The 19,356-nt window shown below is 32.7% G+C and overlaps 1 protein-coding gene across 5 annotated transcripts in view; it reads left to right on the top strand.

Annotated features, from left to right (window-relative positions):
* The window catches only part of SSBP2 (single stranded DNA binding protein 2), a 283,430-nt gene that overhangs the window by 222,039 nt on the left and 42,035 nt on the right, over positions 1-19,356 (top strand). For all 5 annotated transcript variants that reach the window (XM_011220992.3, XM_011220990.3, XM_002916223.4 and 2 more), the window contains 3 exons: positions 1,842-1,901; positions 12,655-12,721; positions 13,654-13,724. In XM_011220992.3, coding sequence (XP_011219294.1) covers positions 1,842-1,901; positions 12,655-12,721; positions 13,654-13,724 — 198 coding nt within the window. The remainder of the gene's footprint in view (positions 1-1,841; positions 1,902-12,654; positions 12,722-13,653; positions 13,725-19,356) is intronic.

Here is a 19,356-nt window from a genome sequence, read left to right as displayed (position 1 = left end):
CAGATTCCATTTCAAAGTGAATTTTATAGACAGGAATTATTTGTAAACCTATTTTTATTTCTCCATGTTTCAAAAACTAAATCGATATATTTTGGGTTAATAAATGTGTCATAAAACATCACTTTGTGAAAGGAAGGCAAACATTCCAAGACCAATGATACAATACTTAATTACTAAATTTTGTAAACGAGTCCAGAATTTAAAAGGCAGTTCCATAAATGAAATTAGATGATTAGAAATAAAGCAGAGGGAATGTGAATATTGGGATAAGCTTCTAGTTGGCAGTATAGTTAACTAACTAATTCTATTTAGAGTAGTCTAGAAAGGATAAAAGAGAAACAATTTTGATCAAATACATGAAAACTAAACATTCTTTCAATGTTAAAATCGGAAAATCCACTTAAGTTTTATCAGCTGGAGGCGACAGTATTACCTGAATAATCCAGTGTTTCTGTCCATTTAAAATGATCTTCTGATTAACATAAAGATTAACATAGAAAAACATACAATAATGGTCTAACATGTAAGAACACAGTGAGCAAAAAACTGAATTGCTTGTTTAACTCTAAAGTTCCTCTTGTTGGTTTGTCAAATCTTCCAAAAGATATTATAGAAACAGTCCATACAGCATAAATTTGTTAGGATTTTATTTTTCAGATGCTGCTTTTTAAAATAACCCTGCTTTTAAAATGTAGCCAAGAACTACAGGCTCAGTTTCTAAAATGTTTATAGAAAATACGTTATAAATATGGAATTTAATTATGTAAAGTACCGTAGATTTGGCTTGCCCAAGCTTATGTTAAATTGGTCTTTGATTTATATTTACTTCACTCTTAATATCTTACTTCATGATATTCAACCATTTAGAGTTGATAATTTACTTATGTTACATATAAGGAATAATCTTAAGTTTAAGTAAATTATATAGTGTGATATAATTAAACAAAATTATATAATTTTTCTGTAAAAATGGAAACTGAATAATGTTAGGAATATACTTTGAAAAATTTGATGCCTGAATCTGAGTGATCGAAAATGTTCTTCCACTCAGCATTGGGCAGTAATTAAAATGCTATTTTTAGAATATTTTTCAGAATGTTTTCTGGACTGACAGAGTCAGCACATTTTAGCAGGATGTGATTTATCTAACAAGATAAATTGACTTGAATTTTAACGTAAGATCAGTTTTTTCTTTTGTTAAAAGTACACAGCTCATAACCTGCTAAGCTCAAAATACGCAAAGAAATTTCAACCTTAGAATTTACAATCAATTTTGAATTATAACAAACACTTAAAAAAGGAAAGCCAAAGCTCCTTTCACCACAAAGAACCTATGGAAAAGAAATTTCTTTACCATTTTAAACAGGTATGAAAGAAAAAGTGAATAATATTAAAGGAAATTGGTAACCAAACTGAATAATTGAATCCAAAGTATATGTTCAGAACCCAGTTTATATATTGATACAGCCAATAAACCTCTTCCTGAAGTCTTTGCTGAGATTCAGTTGCCTAAATTCCTTAATCTTTTTTTTTGCCATTTAAATTTCATTATTTAATAATAATTAACATTTAAAAAAATTTTTTGCTTTAGTTACTTTAGTTATCTTTAATGTTTTTATATTCTTTTTGGAAAATGTTCCAGATATTCTACAAAATAAAAATTGGATGGTGATTTTTCTTAAAAGCATTTATTCTCCTGAAAGCAACCACATGGGGAAATAAGTTGATTTATGTTTTATATAATTCAAAAATTCTTTAAAACAGTTTATTTTCAGATCCGTATTTTACATTGTGCTGTTTTTTTGTTTTGTTTTGTTTATTTATTTGTTTTACTTCAATAGCCTTTTATGTCACCTCGGTACCCTGGAGGTCCAAGGCCCCCATTGAGGATACCTAACCAGGTAAGATTCATGTGCTACTTAAGTCTATGGGTTTTGTTGTTGTTGTTTTTAAGAATCAGTAAAGATCTTAAAAATGTCATGAATATTTTTTTCCTATAAAAATATTAAATTATCCTTTCTTTATCCCCTTTAGTGCTACTTCTGGTAATATATAATCTACTTCAAGGGCTGGCAAACTGCTGTCCATATGTTGGCTGACTGTTTTTGTAAATGACGTTTGATTGGAAAACAGCAACACTCATTCATTTACATATTGTCTGTGGTTTCTTTTACACTGTAGTAGATTTGAGTGGTCATGGTGGAGACCATATGTAGCCTACAACCCTCAAATACTTATTATCTGGATCTTTATAGAAAACAAGTTTGCTGAGCCTTGAAGTCTACCATATACTTTGAAACTAATTGTGTATGTGAATATATATAATTTTGGTAAATGCCAAATACTATTATTTAAAAGTGGGCAAGGAAATTTTCTATGAGCATATTTTGGTTTATTTTTATATAATATAGTTTCAGTATCACAGTTATAATACTCATATCAGTTTTCCCCAATTATAATGATATATCAAGAATATAATTAGCTGCCTCTAGAAGGGTTAGATCTGTTAATAAATAATTAGCAATAGATCTTCCGATTATTTTTTTACCTACTAGAGCTCTGAGATTTCATAAGCTTTTATCCTTACATAGTTTTTTAAATCAATGTCAGAAATATTTATTAGCTAAAGACAATAAAGCACAATTTTTACTTGCAAGGAGTTTATAATTTAGTTTTAAGATACAGAATATGTACATTTATATAACACACGAAGAAAGTAAATGCTTAATTTTATGGAATATTTATATCGAGTAATTATTTTGTTACTTTCTTTAATTCTGTTATTGTATGCCTCAGCATTTTCCAAGATCTAAAACAGCCCTGTCATTCCAATAAATTCTTTCTCATTCGTACTCTCTTTCTCTCTAAACTTCCTTCCTGGCCGAAAATGCAACAAGAAAGTTGCGCTTCTACCATATTTGATAGCAACAGAGTTCTGCTTCTCCTCTCTTAAATCTTACTGAAATTATGCGGTGTCCTTCAGGTGTCCCAGTTTGCTGGTGTTCTCTGCTGCTAGTGCACAGCAAGGAATGCCAGCACCCACATCCACCCCCGAGGGAGAGCTGTAAACAGGCAGCAGTGCCAGATCATCTCATGGTTGTAGTGCTGGGAGCCCTCACATTAGCTGCTGGAGGAGCTGTTCCCTTCAGATGAATCTGCATTCAGTACGTAGGGCCAGGGAAACATGGCATGAAATAGGAAAAGGACGAGCACAGATGCCAAGTGTCGCAACATATGGGAGTTTATTTTCTCTGTGGGTGAACCTGTGTATACTGACAGTCAGATCTACTTATATAGGTGCCTGAGTCTTTAGAATTTCCTACTAAAGGATGGAAAGTTGTATCTTTCATTGGAGTCTTCATGCTCTTTCAGATATCCCATCAGTAGCTTTCTATGTTATGTAGATCTAAGAAGTTCCTGAAAATCTGAATTAGGGAAATGTGAATTTCTTGTGCCAAGTGTGTTACTAAAATTTTTTGACTCCATATATTCCGTCAGTTATGAAAATCTGATGGGATTGTTCGAATTGCGTCCATTTGGCATTGTTGAAATGCCTGCCACGTATAACAGACCATGCTGGTTTCCATATCTACAGAGACTCACAAAATGGAGAACACACTTTGTGGAAAAGGACTGGGTTGTGGTAAATCTAGATTGTTTGAACCTTTTTTTAAGAGCAAGTGCATTGTGCCTTTGGATTGTTAAAAGAGGCAATGAAATTTTAAAGGTAATAAAGAATAATAATTCAGACTGTTTTTCCTCAAGAATTTTAAACAGTCTCTACCTAAGTGTATTTTAGAATAATTGTCTGAGCGGATCTTTTTTGTCCACTCATATCCTCCCATACACATTTATATAGTTAAACTTCATTAATTCAAGCATCTGTCTTTCAAATGTGTAATAATTTACATTTATACTATTTTTAAAAAGAATTTTCTGAGCAGATTGTGTTAATAGTGTAAACATATTGTTTTAGGAAATGTTTAAACTATTTAGGAGCATGACCTTTTCAAGCAAAAGAATGTTTCTTCAGTTTCATTATGTAGTCTTTAAAGTAGAATTGGAAAAACTATTTTTGATGATTAATTGGCATGTTGCATATAAAAACAACACAGATATGTTAAGTATTTTTTTATTTCATCTTCATTTAGAATGATCATAGATTAATTAAAATTTGTTTTTCTGATAGATTGTATCTAAGAAAATAAAAAGTGAAATATTCTCCAGTGGTGTTGACTAATCATTTTGAATATGTAAAAGACATTCCTCTAATAAACAGATTTTTCAGAATTTATAATTTCTAATGATTAGACAGTAGATTTTTAACTTAAGTTCTCCTCAGATGGTTTTTATGGTTCTAGACTAAATTCACAATGGTTTATACTAGATGCATATTTATAGGACTGGGTATTTGGAAGATGGTATAGTATCACTCTACCAAAAAAAAAAAATATATGGGAAGGGGTAATGGCCTCTAAAATGATGGAAGAAAAAGTAGGATTACAAAAATATACAATACTGCAGAGAATAAATATATATAAAAACATATGAAACTAGAAGTTAAGTCCAAAAAATATATTTGACTATACAATTTTACACTGAAATTGGCTCAACTGTCAGAATCGGTCATTGGTATTGAAGCATCCGGAACCTGGAGTAGAACAAGTCTTTATCCTCTTAGATAAAAAGTTTAATCAGAAAAGTTCACAATGTTTATTCAACACTATGCTGAGGAAACCAAGGCAGCCAGAAATACAGAGACTATTAATGAGTGACACCAAGAATAAACTACTCATTTACTGATTCCATAGAGTTTTTAGTTTATCCTTTATTCCTGACCATTCCTGAAACTCTGTAAACAGGTATGTGACATGATTAATTCTGTTGACCATTTTATATTCTAAAGCTGATATTGGTATTCTAAAAACATACTGCATCTGACCATTCTACTGAAAGTTTCAAAGATATTTCTCCAATAGTAGATGAGTAAATAAATGATATATCCAAATGGTGAAATAGTATGCAGCTATTAAAAGGCATGTTATAGAATTAAATTTATTGATAGGATAAAATGTTTGTGATCTGTCACTAGCTGTGAAGAAGTCACAAAGCACATGTAGAATCACCTTTTCTATATCACTGTACAAACTCAGAGCATTTCCCCAACTCACCACACACACAAACACACATTTGTCAAAGGCTGTAAGAACTATGTCCTTAATTTCTGGATAATAGAATTATGAGTGGTTTTTTATTTCTGCATTTTAAAGTTTACATTGAACAAGTATTTCATTCGTGAGTAGAAGAAGATATTATTAGTTAAATATTTAATAGATAAGTAAAAGTACAGATATTCTTCTGGTTATTCAATATATTAGATTATCCTTCATTAATATTGAATATATAGTTCTTACATGATAAAAGGGAAAACATACTGGATGCTAAGGATAGGCATATCTTAAAAAGGATTTTTATTCGTTACTTTTCACATAGGGAAAATACCAACAGGCATTTGAGCAGAAAAAAAGTTGTTGGGATGTTTATTCATACACTGAAAATAAGTTTACATATCCCTATAACAAAGTACCTATATTTTAAAGTACACTTTATGTTCTCATTTCAGGATAAATGCCATTTAGCATGTCCTTTACCAATAATTTTGTCTTGGTAAAATTTTCCACATGTAGAATTTAACTTTTATTTAATGATATCAGTGTAAGAACATCAGACCTCAGCTGCATAAAGAGAGGTATGTTCGACATTGAGTAGGAGTCTTATAGCTGAAATTTTAAGGATGACTTTAGTAAATCTCTAGCTTTAAAAATTAAATGTTGCACCTGTCTAATATAAATTAGTGATTAATAATGAAAGCATAAGGTAATTTTTTGGCCAGTTCAAAATATCCCTTTCTGTCATTGAGATCTTAATATTTCTTAATTATTATTATAATTATACTACTAATATATTTAAATTATTATTTGAAACACATTAAATTAAAATTAAATTAAAAACATATTTTCTTATGACTTTGAATTATGAGTGTATCCTGGGTTATATGCCCTTTCTAATTTCTACGTTTGTAGAACATGGGAAATTAACAAATTCAAAATGTCTGGCACAAAAGAAATTCATTCTCCTTCCCAAACCAAGAAATCTGAACATAGTAAATGCTGTGCAATCTTACTAAACTTATGTATTTAGAACTTTCTGGTGCAATGTTTNGTTCTCTATTTCATTTATTTTTGCTCTAATCTGTGTTATTCCTGTCTTTTGCCAACTTTGGGCTTGGCTTGTTCTTGTTTTAGTTCCTTAACACATAGAGTCGGTTTGCTGTTTATTTGGAATCTTTCATTTTCCCTTTTTGGAAAAAAAAAAAAAAAAAAAAAAAAAAAAAAAAAGAAGTGTATTGCCATGTATTTGATTGAAAACTTCATTGGGCTATACAAAAATCTCTCAAAAATATTCAGTCATTCAACAAGTATTTGTTGAGGTTTACTATGTGTCAGGCACCATTCTCTTTGTGGGCATACATCAACAAACTAAATGAGAATCCCTCTTCTTGTGGACTTGGCATTCTAATGCAGCAGTACTCAATAGAACTTTTTTTAACTTTATTAATTTTAATTAATTAATTTAATTTAATTAATTTTAATTTAAATGGCTACATGTGGCAAAGGGCTAGTATATCGGATAGTGTACTTGCAGTAGTTAAGATATAGAAAAAAGAGAAATCAGTAAACACGTGTCGAATGGTGAGTTGTGCTTTAAAGACAAATGTTTTCCTATACAGACTGTGACATTTCTGTATTTTAATATGTTTTCTGTGGTTAGTGCCTTTTTGCAGAAAAAAAAAAAATGATAGTGGTATTGATGAAAGGATCCCAGTTGTGTCAGGCATCTTAGCAATGCCCAGCAATGCATGACTTTGAGCAAGTCACTTAAACTTTCTGGGCCTTGATTTTCTTACCAGTAAGATGAGAATGGACTCAAGTATTTCTAAAATCCCTTCTACTTTTAAACTTTCTTAATTAGATGATTCTGCTTCATTTCATATAATTGAGGGGGCCCATCCCAAATATTGGTAGGCCAAAATTATTAAGTGAATTATATCATAAAAGCATTGATAAATTCACTATTTTTTTCATTATCAGTGAGCATTTAGTCTCTATGAGGAGACAATATAGGTAATGGTATTCAAGGAAATATGTACCAGAATCTTAAGTTCCTAGAGGCGCTTACCACTGGAACCATATAATAAGTCCTTTGTTAACTAATTTTTTTTAAGAAGCAAAACATTTCTTCACTTGTTTCTGTTTAAATAAAATTTCATATTATTTCATTTTTTTAAATGCTAGGAGTTAAGGCTTATATTTAGAACTTTTCGAATATGTTGACCTGATTTGAAGACTTGGCTCTGCTACTTACCAATAGTATAACCATTGACAAATTAACAAATTATTTATGAAAAGTAGTCCCCCCATATCTATGGAGGACATATTCCAAGACGTCCAATGGATGCCTGAAAACCACAGATAGTACCTAATCCCATATATGCCATGTTTTTTTTCTATGTATACATATCTATGATAAAGTTTAATTTATAAATTAGGCACAATGAGAGATAATAATTAATAATAAAATAGAACAATTATAACAATAAACTGCAAAGTTATGTGAATGAAGCTCTCTTTCTCAAAATATTTTATTGTACTGTACTCACTTTTCTTCTTTATGATGATGTGAGATGATCACATGCTTTTGTGATAAGATGATATGACGTGAATGACATAGGCATTGTGATAAAGCTTTAGGCTGCTATTGACCTTCTGCCAATATGTCAGAAGAGGGATCATCTGTTTCAGGACTGAGGTATACAATGGGTAACTGAAACCATGGGTAACTAAAACTACAGAAAGTGAAACTACGGATAAGGGAGAACTATTGTATTAAACCCGTTTCTCATCATCAGGAAGGATTAATAATAACCTCATGGGATTTTTGTAAGCATTGAGTGAAATGATAAATATAAGGAGCCGCAGTGTATATTGTTGATATTATGTTTGTTATTATTATTATTTTTTAAAGATTTTATTTATTTGACAGAGACAGTTAGTGAGAGGAGGAACACAAGCAGGGGGAGTGGGAGAGGAAGAAGCAGGCTCCCAGCAGAGGAGCCTGATGTGGGGCTCGATCCCAGAACGCTGGGATCACGCCCTGAGCTGAAGGCAGATGCTTAACGACTGCGCCACCCAGGCGCCCCAATATGTTTGTTATTATTAAGTGCCCTCATAATTAGTGTTATTTACTCTATCAGGGTGAAGATCTTTTATAGAACAAAGAATGTATGTCAAAATTTGTGACTAGTTATACAAGTCTGAATGGAATGTGATTAGCATATTAAAAAAATGAAAATATCAACCCATAAGATGTATAAATTTATTTTCCTGATATTAAAGTTTTAAGGAATGTAGCGATTATAGCCTTGTTAGTGGATAAAACAATCATCTGGTAATCCCAGGACTGATAAAAATCTATTAAAAGCTAGAGATCTGACCTACCAAAAGACAAACACTGATGACCAAAGAGTTAAATTTAGAAAAAGGACACTCATTTTGAAAGACAACTTGATATTGATCAAGATTTCTATGAGATTATGCTGTATTTTTAAGTGATGAGTAGAAACTAAGACTTGTCAACTGTTCTGATACTCCAAGATAAACAGGAAAAAGTAAAATTTTGAAGAAAATGGTTTCCAGGGATAAAACCTGATGCCCTTAATGAGAGTTAGAAATTCAGATTCTAAGTCCAGAGTATAAAACTTTAACCTAAAAAACAAGAATTCCAGACTCACAATTGAAGATAATGCTAATTAGTCATATAATTTCAGTTCTCCTAATTCGTTTTTTAAATAACTTTTGACAGTGTTGACTTAAAACTCTCCATTCTAAAGTGTTGGTTTTGGTCCACTTTCTTTTTTTTTTTTTTTTTTTAAAGATTTTATTTATTTATTCGATAGAGATAGAGACAGCCAGTGAGAGAGGGAACACAAGCAGGGGGAGTAGGAGAGGAAGAAGCAGGCTCATAGTGGAAGAGCCTGAATGTGGGGCTCGATCCCATAACGCCAGGATCACGCCCTGAGCCGAAGGCAGAAGCTTAACCGCTGTGCCACCCAGGCGCCCCTGGTCCACTTTCTAATTTCATTCCTATTCAGTTTCACTTTTCCTTTCCTACCTCTTCTCGGTATTTTTAAAGAATTATATTTTTGTGGGGCACCTGGGTGGCTCACTCCATTAAGCATCTGACTCTTGGTTTCTGCTCAGGTCATGATCTCCAGGTCATGAGATTGAGCCCCACATGAGGCTCCGCGCTCAGTGCAGAGTCTGTTTGAGATTCTTTCCCCCTCCCACCTCTCCCTCCCTCTCTACTCCTACCCCTGCTGATGTTCTCTCTCTCTCAAATAAATAAATAACATCTTTTGAAAAAGAATTATATATTTTCTCTTTTTTTCTTTGAAATCAATTTCATTCTTAGGACTTTATCACTGATGATTCCTAAAATTGCCCAATCTAAATTTTACTTCTTTTATTCCTTCAATAAATATTTCTCTGAGCCAATAGGCACAGTTAGGTTCCATACTCCCTCAGAGTTTACAGTCTATTGGAGGTACAGAGAGGAAAACAAGCCATAATTGTATTTAAGTCCTATGAAAATGAGGTATAAAATCCTATAAAATCACATGAACAGCCCTTACCTCCCCGGCATGTTAAGATGTTCAGGGAGGAAGGAGTCGTCCAGAGGTGACAGAAAAAAGAAATGGTTGTTTGTTTGGGAGATCTGTTATATTGAGCAAATAAATACATTGAGCAAAAAAGTAAAAGATATTGAAGACAATGAAAGCCAGATTTCTCACTGTTGGAGAAAGTATTTACTAACATAAAAAAGAAGAAGGTTAAAAATAATCCTGAGGTTTTACATTGGAATTGGACCTGTTGACTTGGTGCTGGAAAATATGAATTTATAGCATGTGTATGTACCTCCTCACACAAACACAAATAGAGAGTTAGTCATAGATGTATATGTGTGTGCATATACATGTGTGGACACACACATAGATTTTTTTAGCGCATCATCTACTGAGAGAGCCAAAAAGCAGTGTATCCAAGTTACAATGAGCACTCTGAGATCTCAGATCTTGATGTCTAAATGTTGTTCTCCACTAGAGGGAATCAGGGCTCTGGGCCCTTCAGAGTAAGGTCTGTTTTCAGAGCTAGGCTAGAAAAAATATGAGATGAACTTGGAACATCTTGTGCAAGAAAGAAAATGCTCAAAATATGATGAACACGTGTCAAAAGACCACAAGGACCAGCTTGAAGAGCATTCTGCTGGCCAAATCTTGAATATTTGAATATTAAAATAAATGATAATAATAGATTACAACCCATTGACTGAAGTAGGAAGGAAGGGTGGAAGAAAAGTTGTTCCTTACAGTGGAATGCCAACTAAACCACATAGAATCATGGACATGGAATATCTCCATTTGGCAACTATCCTAGTGCTTAGGAGTTGTCGGTGGATGCTGGTGAGTTGATAAATGATTGATGAGGAATGGAATACTGACAATCTTGGAACAGCTCTAATACTAAAAGTAATTAATTACAAAGGGGAAAAGTAATGATCCTATGGTGTACAGACCTGGTGTACACCAACACAATCAGATGAGAAAGGTTAACATTCCCAGTAATAGGATACGTGAGCATCATACGCTTCTAATGTCATTCACTGAGAAGAGCACAGCGTCGTTTCTTCTGGAAGCCTTCTAAGAAAATAGGACCTGAGTTTTGGGTCATGAAAAGGCATCAGAAGATCATCCTGTAGAACTGAAGACCCAGTCTCTAAAACTGTTGAGGACATCACAGGGAAAGACTAAGGAATAATTCCTGCTTGGACGAGGGTGAAGAAATCCGAAAACTAAATGCAACATGTGTTCCATGAGATCCTGGTCATAGGAAGTAAAAGAAGCATTGTTGAGACAAATGGCAAATTCGATTGAGGTCTGTGGCTTGGATGGTAGTGTTGTATCAACGTGGATTTCCTGTCTTGAAAAATTGTGTTATGGTTATGTACGGGAATATCCTTGTTTAGAAAACTACACCGTGCAGTACTTAGAGGTGATGAAGCATAATGTCTACAGCTTGCTCTCAGATGGTTCTGAAAAACATGATAACAAGTGCATATAGAGAGAAGGCGAAAGGTGATTCAGGGGCAGATGTGGTGAAATGTTAACACTTGGGCAATTGGTGTCAGAGTATATGGGAATCCTTTGTACTGTTTGTGTAATTTTTCTGTAAGTTTGATAATTAAAATATGTGTATATATATATATACACATATTTTAAAGCACATGGGAGAACTTATCCCAGATTGCAGTTGTATGGAAGAATTTTGCTATGAACTGATCCCTAAACTGAGATCTGAAATATGTCAACAAGAGGCACATAAGGGTCTGTGAGTTCCTTGAGATGAGAGATTGTTTAGTTTCAGTTTACTTTTGTTTTGTTTTTAATGGTTTGTATTTAGATATTATTGATTAAATTAGTGAATTTAAAAAACCTGAAGGAAGTTTGGTATGGCTGGGAGTTAGAATGGTAGGGGCAGCAGCAAGAAATTACACTGGAAGTTAAGCAGGGAACAGAACATATAGTAGCGTATATATTCAGTGTGCATGTAAGAAAAACAATTGAAGAATTACAAAAATGGCTTGAGAAATGACAGCTCTCTACTGTATCCCAAGTGATAATGATTAAGAAAACACTTCTGATCTGTATATATAAATTTTTTATTATTGAATTTCTTTTGAAATGTTTGAAATTTTTCACTAAGTTGATAAGGTTTATTCTGCTTTAAGTTAAATTGGTGAATCCTACAGAAATTCTTGCCAGTTATCAAGATCGTGTGTTCATGTGAATGAGTACATGTATACTCTATAGGATCAGGTAAAAATCATTTCTGGTTTGGTCCAGCTCTAAGTGCTGCTCAGACAACTGTTAGAAACTTGTGATTCAGGATATATCCGGTATCACACCCTTCATAAGGTAAACCCTGTCTGTTAATCACTCCACCTTTTTCACTTCTAGTTCTCTTTTTCCATTCAGCCAAATTGTTTGAACCTAATTGGAGTATTATTTTTCTAAATGGTTTCTTAGGGAAAATGTAATGACAAAAAAAAATTTATTGGCCCCTTGACATTTTAGTCCTGCTGCTATTGTAATGCCAAATGAGTAAAATAATCTGTAGAAAATAGAGAGATTATATTCAAGAAGCAAAATTAGTTATTTTAGTACCCATGGTAAATTAATTTTAGGGAAAGGCAGTTACTTCTCAGGATGAAATAGGGCAATTTTGCCTAGATTTTTCTTTCCAAGAAGTACTTATTTTATTTACCACAAAATTGAACAAGGTGGAATATTTTTAGAACTAAGAACTTATGCCAGGTATGTGGACTCTAAAATTTATAAATTAATGTGAAATATAAGAAATCTGGTGGAATACTAAATGGATTCTGTAATTATAGGAATTTTAAAAGAGAAGTGTTAAAGCACTTGTTTTGTAAATATTTAGAATATTTCTTTTTGTTTTGTTTTACTAAATATCCTAGGCACTTGGAGGTGTCCCAGGAAGTCAGCCATTACTTCCAAGTGGAATGGACCCAACTCGACAACAAGGTAACTACTTTACAGTAAAAGTGAAATTGATATGCAGACTCTCAAATAAATCCTTTATTTTTTAAGGACAATTTCATTTGTATAAATCTTTCATAATTATACCAGTTGCATTTTGCAAGTAACATGGCCAAATGAATTATATTTTCAACTAACTCTTTTTTTTTTAAGATTTTATTTATTTATTTGAGAGAGAGAGAGATCGAGAGAGAGCACGAGTGAGCGGTGGGGAGAAGGAGAAGTACACTCCCCACTGAGCAGGGAGCCTAATGCAGGGCTGGATCCCAGAACCCTGAGATCATGAACTGAGCTGAAGGCAGACGCTTAACTGACTGAGCCACCCAGGCGCCCCTTTACTAACTTAATTATGCATGATATGAGGGTGGTGATAACATAAGAAACTGAGGTATTAAATATCTAAAAATCCATATTTTAACTAATAACTTCTAAAACCTTTGATATAACTTCTAACAAGTGGGAATTAAAATGATTATATCCCTTAAGATTTCTTCTGCCTTTTTCAGATAAGTTAGTTCTTCTGAAAGATGAGCATGAGGAAAACAGGATGCTAATCAACGAGTGGCTTGATTAATTTAACAAATCAATAATCAGGTCCTTCCAAACAGAGATATTTAGGTACCACGGATATGTACGTCTGTATTACACTGTTCCAAGGTAAAAGGAGCAAATGGTATGAGAGATGTATTTCAGCACAGAGTAGGAAGAAAAATTCAATCTCAATGAATGGAGAGTGTAAGCAAGTAGTAATAAGAGGCAGAAAGTAGCCATGGAAACCAAGATGAGATGATGTCCATTACCCAGTCCCCTAGTAAGTAAGATTTAACACCAAGCGGAGAGGAGACTACTGTCTCCTGGTTTAGCACTCATGCTCATTACATTGCTAATATCTTCATACCTTTTTTTTTTTTTTAAAGGACATCCAAATATGGGTGGGCCAATGCAGAGAATGACTCCTCCAAGAGGAATGGTGCCCTTAGGACCACAGGTAAATAACACAAAAAGCTAGATGCTGAGGTTTTTGCCTTCATCTTATACATAAACAAGCTATATCATTTGCTGGCTTTTATTATATGCATTAAAGGCTTGATATAACATGGTTGTTAGTCTCTTGAGGACATAATATCTGTGACATGTCCAAACTGATGTAACAACAAACCATATTTTAACAGATGCTATCACATATGCCTTTAGTACTTTGAAAAAAAATATTTGTAGAAATACATTAAAGTGATTATTATTAAAAAAAACTATTAATTACCATTTTGCTAACTATGCTAAGAAAGTCTAAAAAATTATAGTAATTATAAAAGATAAACATGTATGTTAAATAAGTTAAATAAAACACAGTTGATCTAAACTATGAAACAGAATAAACAACATAAAATATATTTCTGTAAGTCTTTTAAAGAATGCCACTGACAGTTTATTATATACAACCATAATTCTCCATTGAATATGAAAACAATAGCTATTTAGATATAAACATTAAATGGGTCTTAGTGAACAAGCATAATCCTGTCAGTCTATATCAGATGTTAGCCTACTACTCTATCAAAATTTATAGAGGTACGCACTGAGGTTGAATCTATCCTACCTGTTCATGACATTTTTTAAGTATGCTATTCCAGGATATCATTTATTTTTGGTAAAACATCCTTTTGTCTCTCTTGGGAAAACTGAATGAGATATAAATTAATTTTATAATGTTACATTTCAAGGAAACTAATCCAAAATCCAGAATTTTACATTTTTATCTTATGGGTTCAGAGGTTAGTGTGTCATAATGCTGGTTAAAAGAGTGCATTTATTTTCTCTATCCTTTCCAAGAATAGCTATATAAGCCCAGTTTAGGAACTTGTTTCATGTACCTACTTCTAAAAAATTAAATTAATATTTTGTTATGTGCCCAAAGGAGTCAGAGAATTAAGAATCCAACACTGAGATAATGTGAGTTAGACCTAGAAGTTTCTAACCAACATAAAATTTTATATATATATATACATGAAAGGCATTATAACCAGAATTTTCAGAGATAACATGTTACATGAAAAAAATAAAACCCCATATGTTAATAGATATGCTATCCTCAGAATCAGAAAAAATAATTTCTTTTATTTAGGCTCATTTATTTTCTATGTATTTTCTTAAGATCTCTTAAAATTAACTCTGATTTAGATATTTAAATTATTTTTCCCTATGTCTACTCATGTTAGGGTTGACATTTTATGTGACCAACCATCAGAAGTTATTGATAGCAGTTAGAATTTATAAGATCTATAGGATATTTCATTGACTGAATAGATATTTTAGTCATTAATAAACTAAGCCAATTTAGCTATACAGAACTTGAAGGGTATTTTCCCAAAAGATTTTCATAATAGATTCATTTTAAATATACATAAAACCTTGGTGCCTCTAATTTAGTTATCATTATTCATTCAGTTCATTGATTTTTAAGCTAGCTGCTCTTTAAGCTTTTGCCATCCCAAACCAATATTTTCAATACTTTTAAAAACTAGAATATGATTTAAGATTCGGTTTTATAGTATTTGAAAGATATTTAAGCTGTATAAACACTTAGATCTCATATGAACATGCAGAAATGGAAAGCATACTGGTCTTTATGTTTTATAAATATTTAGCTGTATGTTACGTGTTTGTGTTATAAGTAAATTATAACAGAATGTAAGAAAACATGTTTCTGGTGCGTAATTTCTTATTGATGAGTTTTAATACCCAAGTTTATCATGTAAATGTGTATTCTTTCTTTGTATTTTCTAAATCAAAAAGAGTAGCTTATTTCTGCCATTTGGATTAGTATCCTTGCTATCTATTTCTTCATAATTTTAGAGCAATAAGGTGTTTTGGTTTGAATTTACCTCAGAAACCAGAAAGACCTACAATAACTTCTTTAAATCACAGTATACGAGTGTAAAAGGTTAAAGGAAACTCTACATACCATGTACTTAAGTGAAAAAGGAATCATATTAATATGAATGGCAGATAGGTAAAATGTGAGGTAAAATAATTTGGAAAAGGGATTCTTAGGAGATATTTACCTATAACACCTGATATATGAAACATAGGCATTATAAACTGAAATTTGTTTTAAAGTTATCTGTGTTTCTTGAAAGATAATAAAAAACCAATTCTCATAGTAGATATAATAGCCATACAGATGCTACCCGAGAACAGAATGCATCTGCTTTTTTCTAGGTGAATTATAGAAATAGTCTCTGGAATATTGTTTTTAGCTTCATACACAAACATAAAACACATCTCTTTTTTATCATAGATATTATTTCCATAATTTTTTGACATTAAGACCAGTGTAATGGAGAAGGAAAGTAATTATCTATTGGAACAACTGAATTCCTAGAACAGAGAAATATATGTGTGTATATATGTATATTCCTAGAACAGAGAAATATATGTGTATATATGTGTTAGATTATATGTATATAATCTAACAATTCTACATATATATTATATACATATATATACATAGATTATATACATATATATATATACACATAGATTATATACATATACTCTAACGATTCTTAGATAATGTTGATTCAGGCGAATGCACACTTAGAACATAGTAAACATGTGCTTAATACTGCATGAATGAAGAAATAAAAGTTTCCTCCAATCTTAGCATATTTTCCCCACCCCTTTACATGTTTTAAATTTAAGTTCAGTGGTAATATATGCAATTACCTTAATCAAGAAAAATATCTTAATACCATATTTGAGGACATTTTTTTTCTCGCTTTTATAGTAAGATATATTTAGCTTGTCTGTGTTCTTATGCTTACCAGGTTCCATACGATTAACAGAAAAATTCACCAAGACTATCCAATTAGTTTTAGTTCCTCCAGAAATCTGAAGGATAAATGAGTTATATACAAGTAGGAACATACCATGATTTCCAAATCAAATACCTGGGGTAGAGAAATGGTGAGATGAAAATACGTGATAGGCACCCATGTAAAGAGAAAGTTAACTGATCCTGTATTTTCAAATTTCAGATAGGTAGAATTCAGCTCAGTCAAGGGAAGAACTTTCTAGAAAATAAACTGCCCAATCATGGAAAAACTCTTTATAAACTTTCCAAGCAGAATCTGAACAGCCATTTTGTCAGGAACATTGCATTGGGAAAGAGATTAAGCCAGATGGAATTGTATAGCTTCCATCCGCTTTAAAATTCAGTGATTCTAAATTAGCTCTTCCCATTCTGCCTTTGTTGATACCACTCAGAAAGCCAGTTGTTATTCTTTCTTATCTTCCTGTTTCCTTTCGCTTCAGATTATTCACAAAATGAAAATATTTTGTAAATCTATCAATTATGTACTGGATCATTTCTTACTCATTTCCTGTGATACTTGAGCACTGGGGATACCAAGATGAGTAAAACAGATTCTACCTTCAAGGTACTTATTGTTTAGCAGGAGACACAAATACAAAAAGGAAAACTATTATGCAATAGAAAAAAAATCTAGAGAAGAAAGATGCCTGCTCTGTCAGGGAACCAGTACATAAACAAGCATGTAATTCTGCGAGGGTTGAAGGCTCAAGGGAAGCTGATGAGAAGTGGACTCATTTAAGTTGGTCCCTTATTAATGGTGACAAGAAAGAGTTAGTGGCTACAATTTTTGAGCACCAGGTGTCATGCTTTCAATGCACCAAGCACTATGATAGGTGTTTTATATGATTTTACTTTATCCTCCAACAAGCTTGTAAAGGACATGATATCACTTTACAGATAAGGAAATGAAGGTTGAGTCGATCATTGGGAGAAAGATTGGCCCATTATCACACATATAGAAAGAAGAGCAGAAGAAATGGGGCAGTGGCAACGGAAGTTCAAAACAATGTCTTTCTACGTCCAGAGCTATAAAGGAAACTAATGTTTTCCTTGGTAAAACAAAACAGATCTTCTAAGACCAAAAATGAAAGGAGACTTTTCTTTTGAAGCATTTCCATTATACCTTACCATCTAGATTTGTCTCCAATGGCTAATTTTCTTCTCAGAGACTGCTTGCTAATATTGCTGGTACCACTACCATGCTTGATCCAGAGGTTAAGGGAACTAACTGTCCTTTTAACTAGTGACTCAACTGTGGATAGAAACCGTTCTATCCCATAGCACATAAAATTGGGATGTTTAAATAAGATTTCCTGAGGTAAAAGTAAATCAGCAATGAGAAGAGCATGTAACTAGGTAATTTATTTATAAACTGTGGGTTACACTCTGGAGTTTATAGACTCATTGACTATTTCCTTGTCATCTTAGCACCTACTACACAGAAGGCCACGCCATGAGTTACCATGAGTGAAAAAGTGTATTGCATGTTTCTGAACCACAAGAAATCCAGTAAGCTGGAGGGTATAGCTGGGAGTAGGGAAAGAAGGTAGAGATTCTAGGAAATGTGTACGGGAAATGTAGGCTAGGGCTGATCTCTGAATACCATCATAGAGCCATGCTGAAGAGTAGGTATTTGTTAGTGTGGGTCATCATGGCTTTTAGGTGACATAAATAGGACTGAGTTTTAGAAGCGTAGTTCTGGAAGCAGTATGGAGAATAGATGGGGAAGGGGAAAGGCTAAGTCAGAGAAACTGAAAGACATTACATTAGTTTCAGTAAATGACAAAGATTAATGTGATATGAAGGAAAATCCTATTCCAAGAGCTATTTCACAGGTAGAATCAAGAGACTTTGGTAACTGCCTGGATGTGGGAATTGAAATAAAAAAAGGAGACATCATTGAGCTCCCGGAGGTTCTTAGCCTGGACTCCTTGTATGGCAGGTGATGCCACAGAACAGAACGAGGAAAGCAATGTGAAGAACGCAGTTGTGAGAAGAGAACACTGAGTTTACTTTTAGATGTGTTGAGCATGAAGTGGTGTCCAGATGGAAACAATCCAAATGATGTTCAACATAGGAATTATCCAGGAGCTTAGTAGAGACATCATGACCAAATATAAAACATTTGGGATTCCTAATAGTTGCCGAACTAATGGTAGCAGATAAGATTACCCATAAATGTGTATTTATTTAATGCCGTGGCTAGAACTTGGAGAAAAACGACGTTTAAAGAGTTAGCAAAAGAAAAGGAGCCAGCAAAGGAAATAGAAAAAAAGTAAGTGAGAAAAGTTAGAGGAATAGTGCTGTCAGAAAGCCAAGCATGAGAGCAGTTGATAGTGTCAAAATATATTAACATGAGAATGTTAAAAATCAATCTTTTCACCCTAATGGAAACTAAAGTAAGCTAATATGATATGCATGTTAAAACATTAAAATGTTTTACTCCTTTGAATGTATATAAGAGATGTTGACAGAAGCCTATTGTGTGATATAAGTCATGTATACATATTTTAAGTGTACTTTAGTTTTCATATGTTGCTGTGTATTTGTATATTAGTACATCTCTCTATGGGATATATTATTTTGTGAACAGAAGTTTGCACTCAACTTTCTTCTGTTGAGTTCACATGTTGGTTTTTTTTCCCTTCCAGCTTTATGTAATTGTTATGGGTCTGGCAATTTCAAACATGCTAAGTCTGTTCTTTGAAAATAGAGTTTTGGATTTACAAAATGTTTTATTTGAAAA

The sequence above is a fragment of the Ailuropoda melanoleuca genome, chromosome 3 (genome assembly GCF_002007445.2).
Source record: "Ailuropoda melanoleuca isolate Jingjing chromosome 3, ASM200744v2, whole genome shotgun sequence".
Classification (NCBI taxonomy): domain Eukaryota; kingdom Metazoa; phylum Chordata; class Mammalia; order Carnivora; family Ursidae; genus Ailuropoda; species Ailuropoda melanoleuca.
This window is presented reverse-complemented; position numbering and strand designations above follow the sequence as displayed.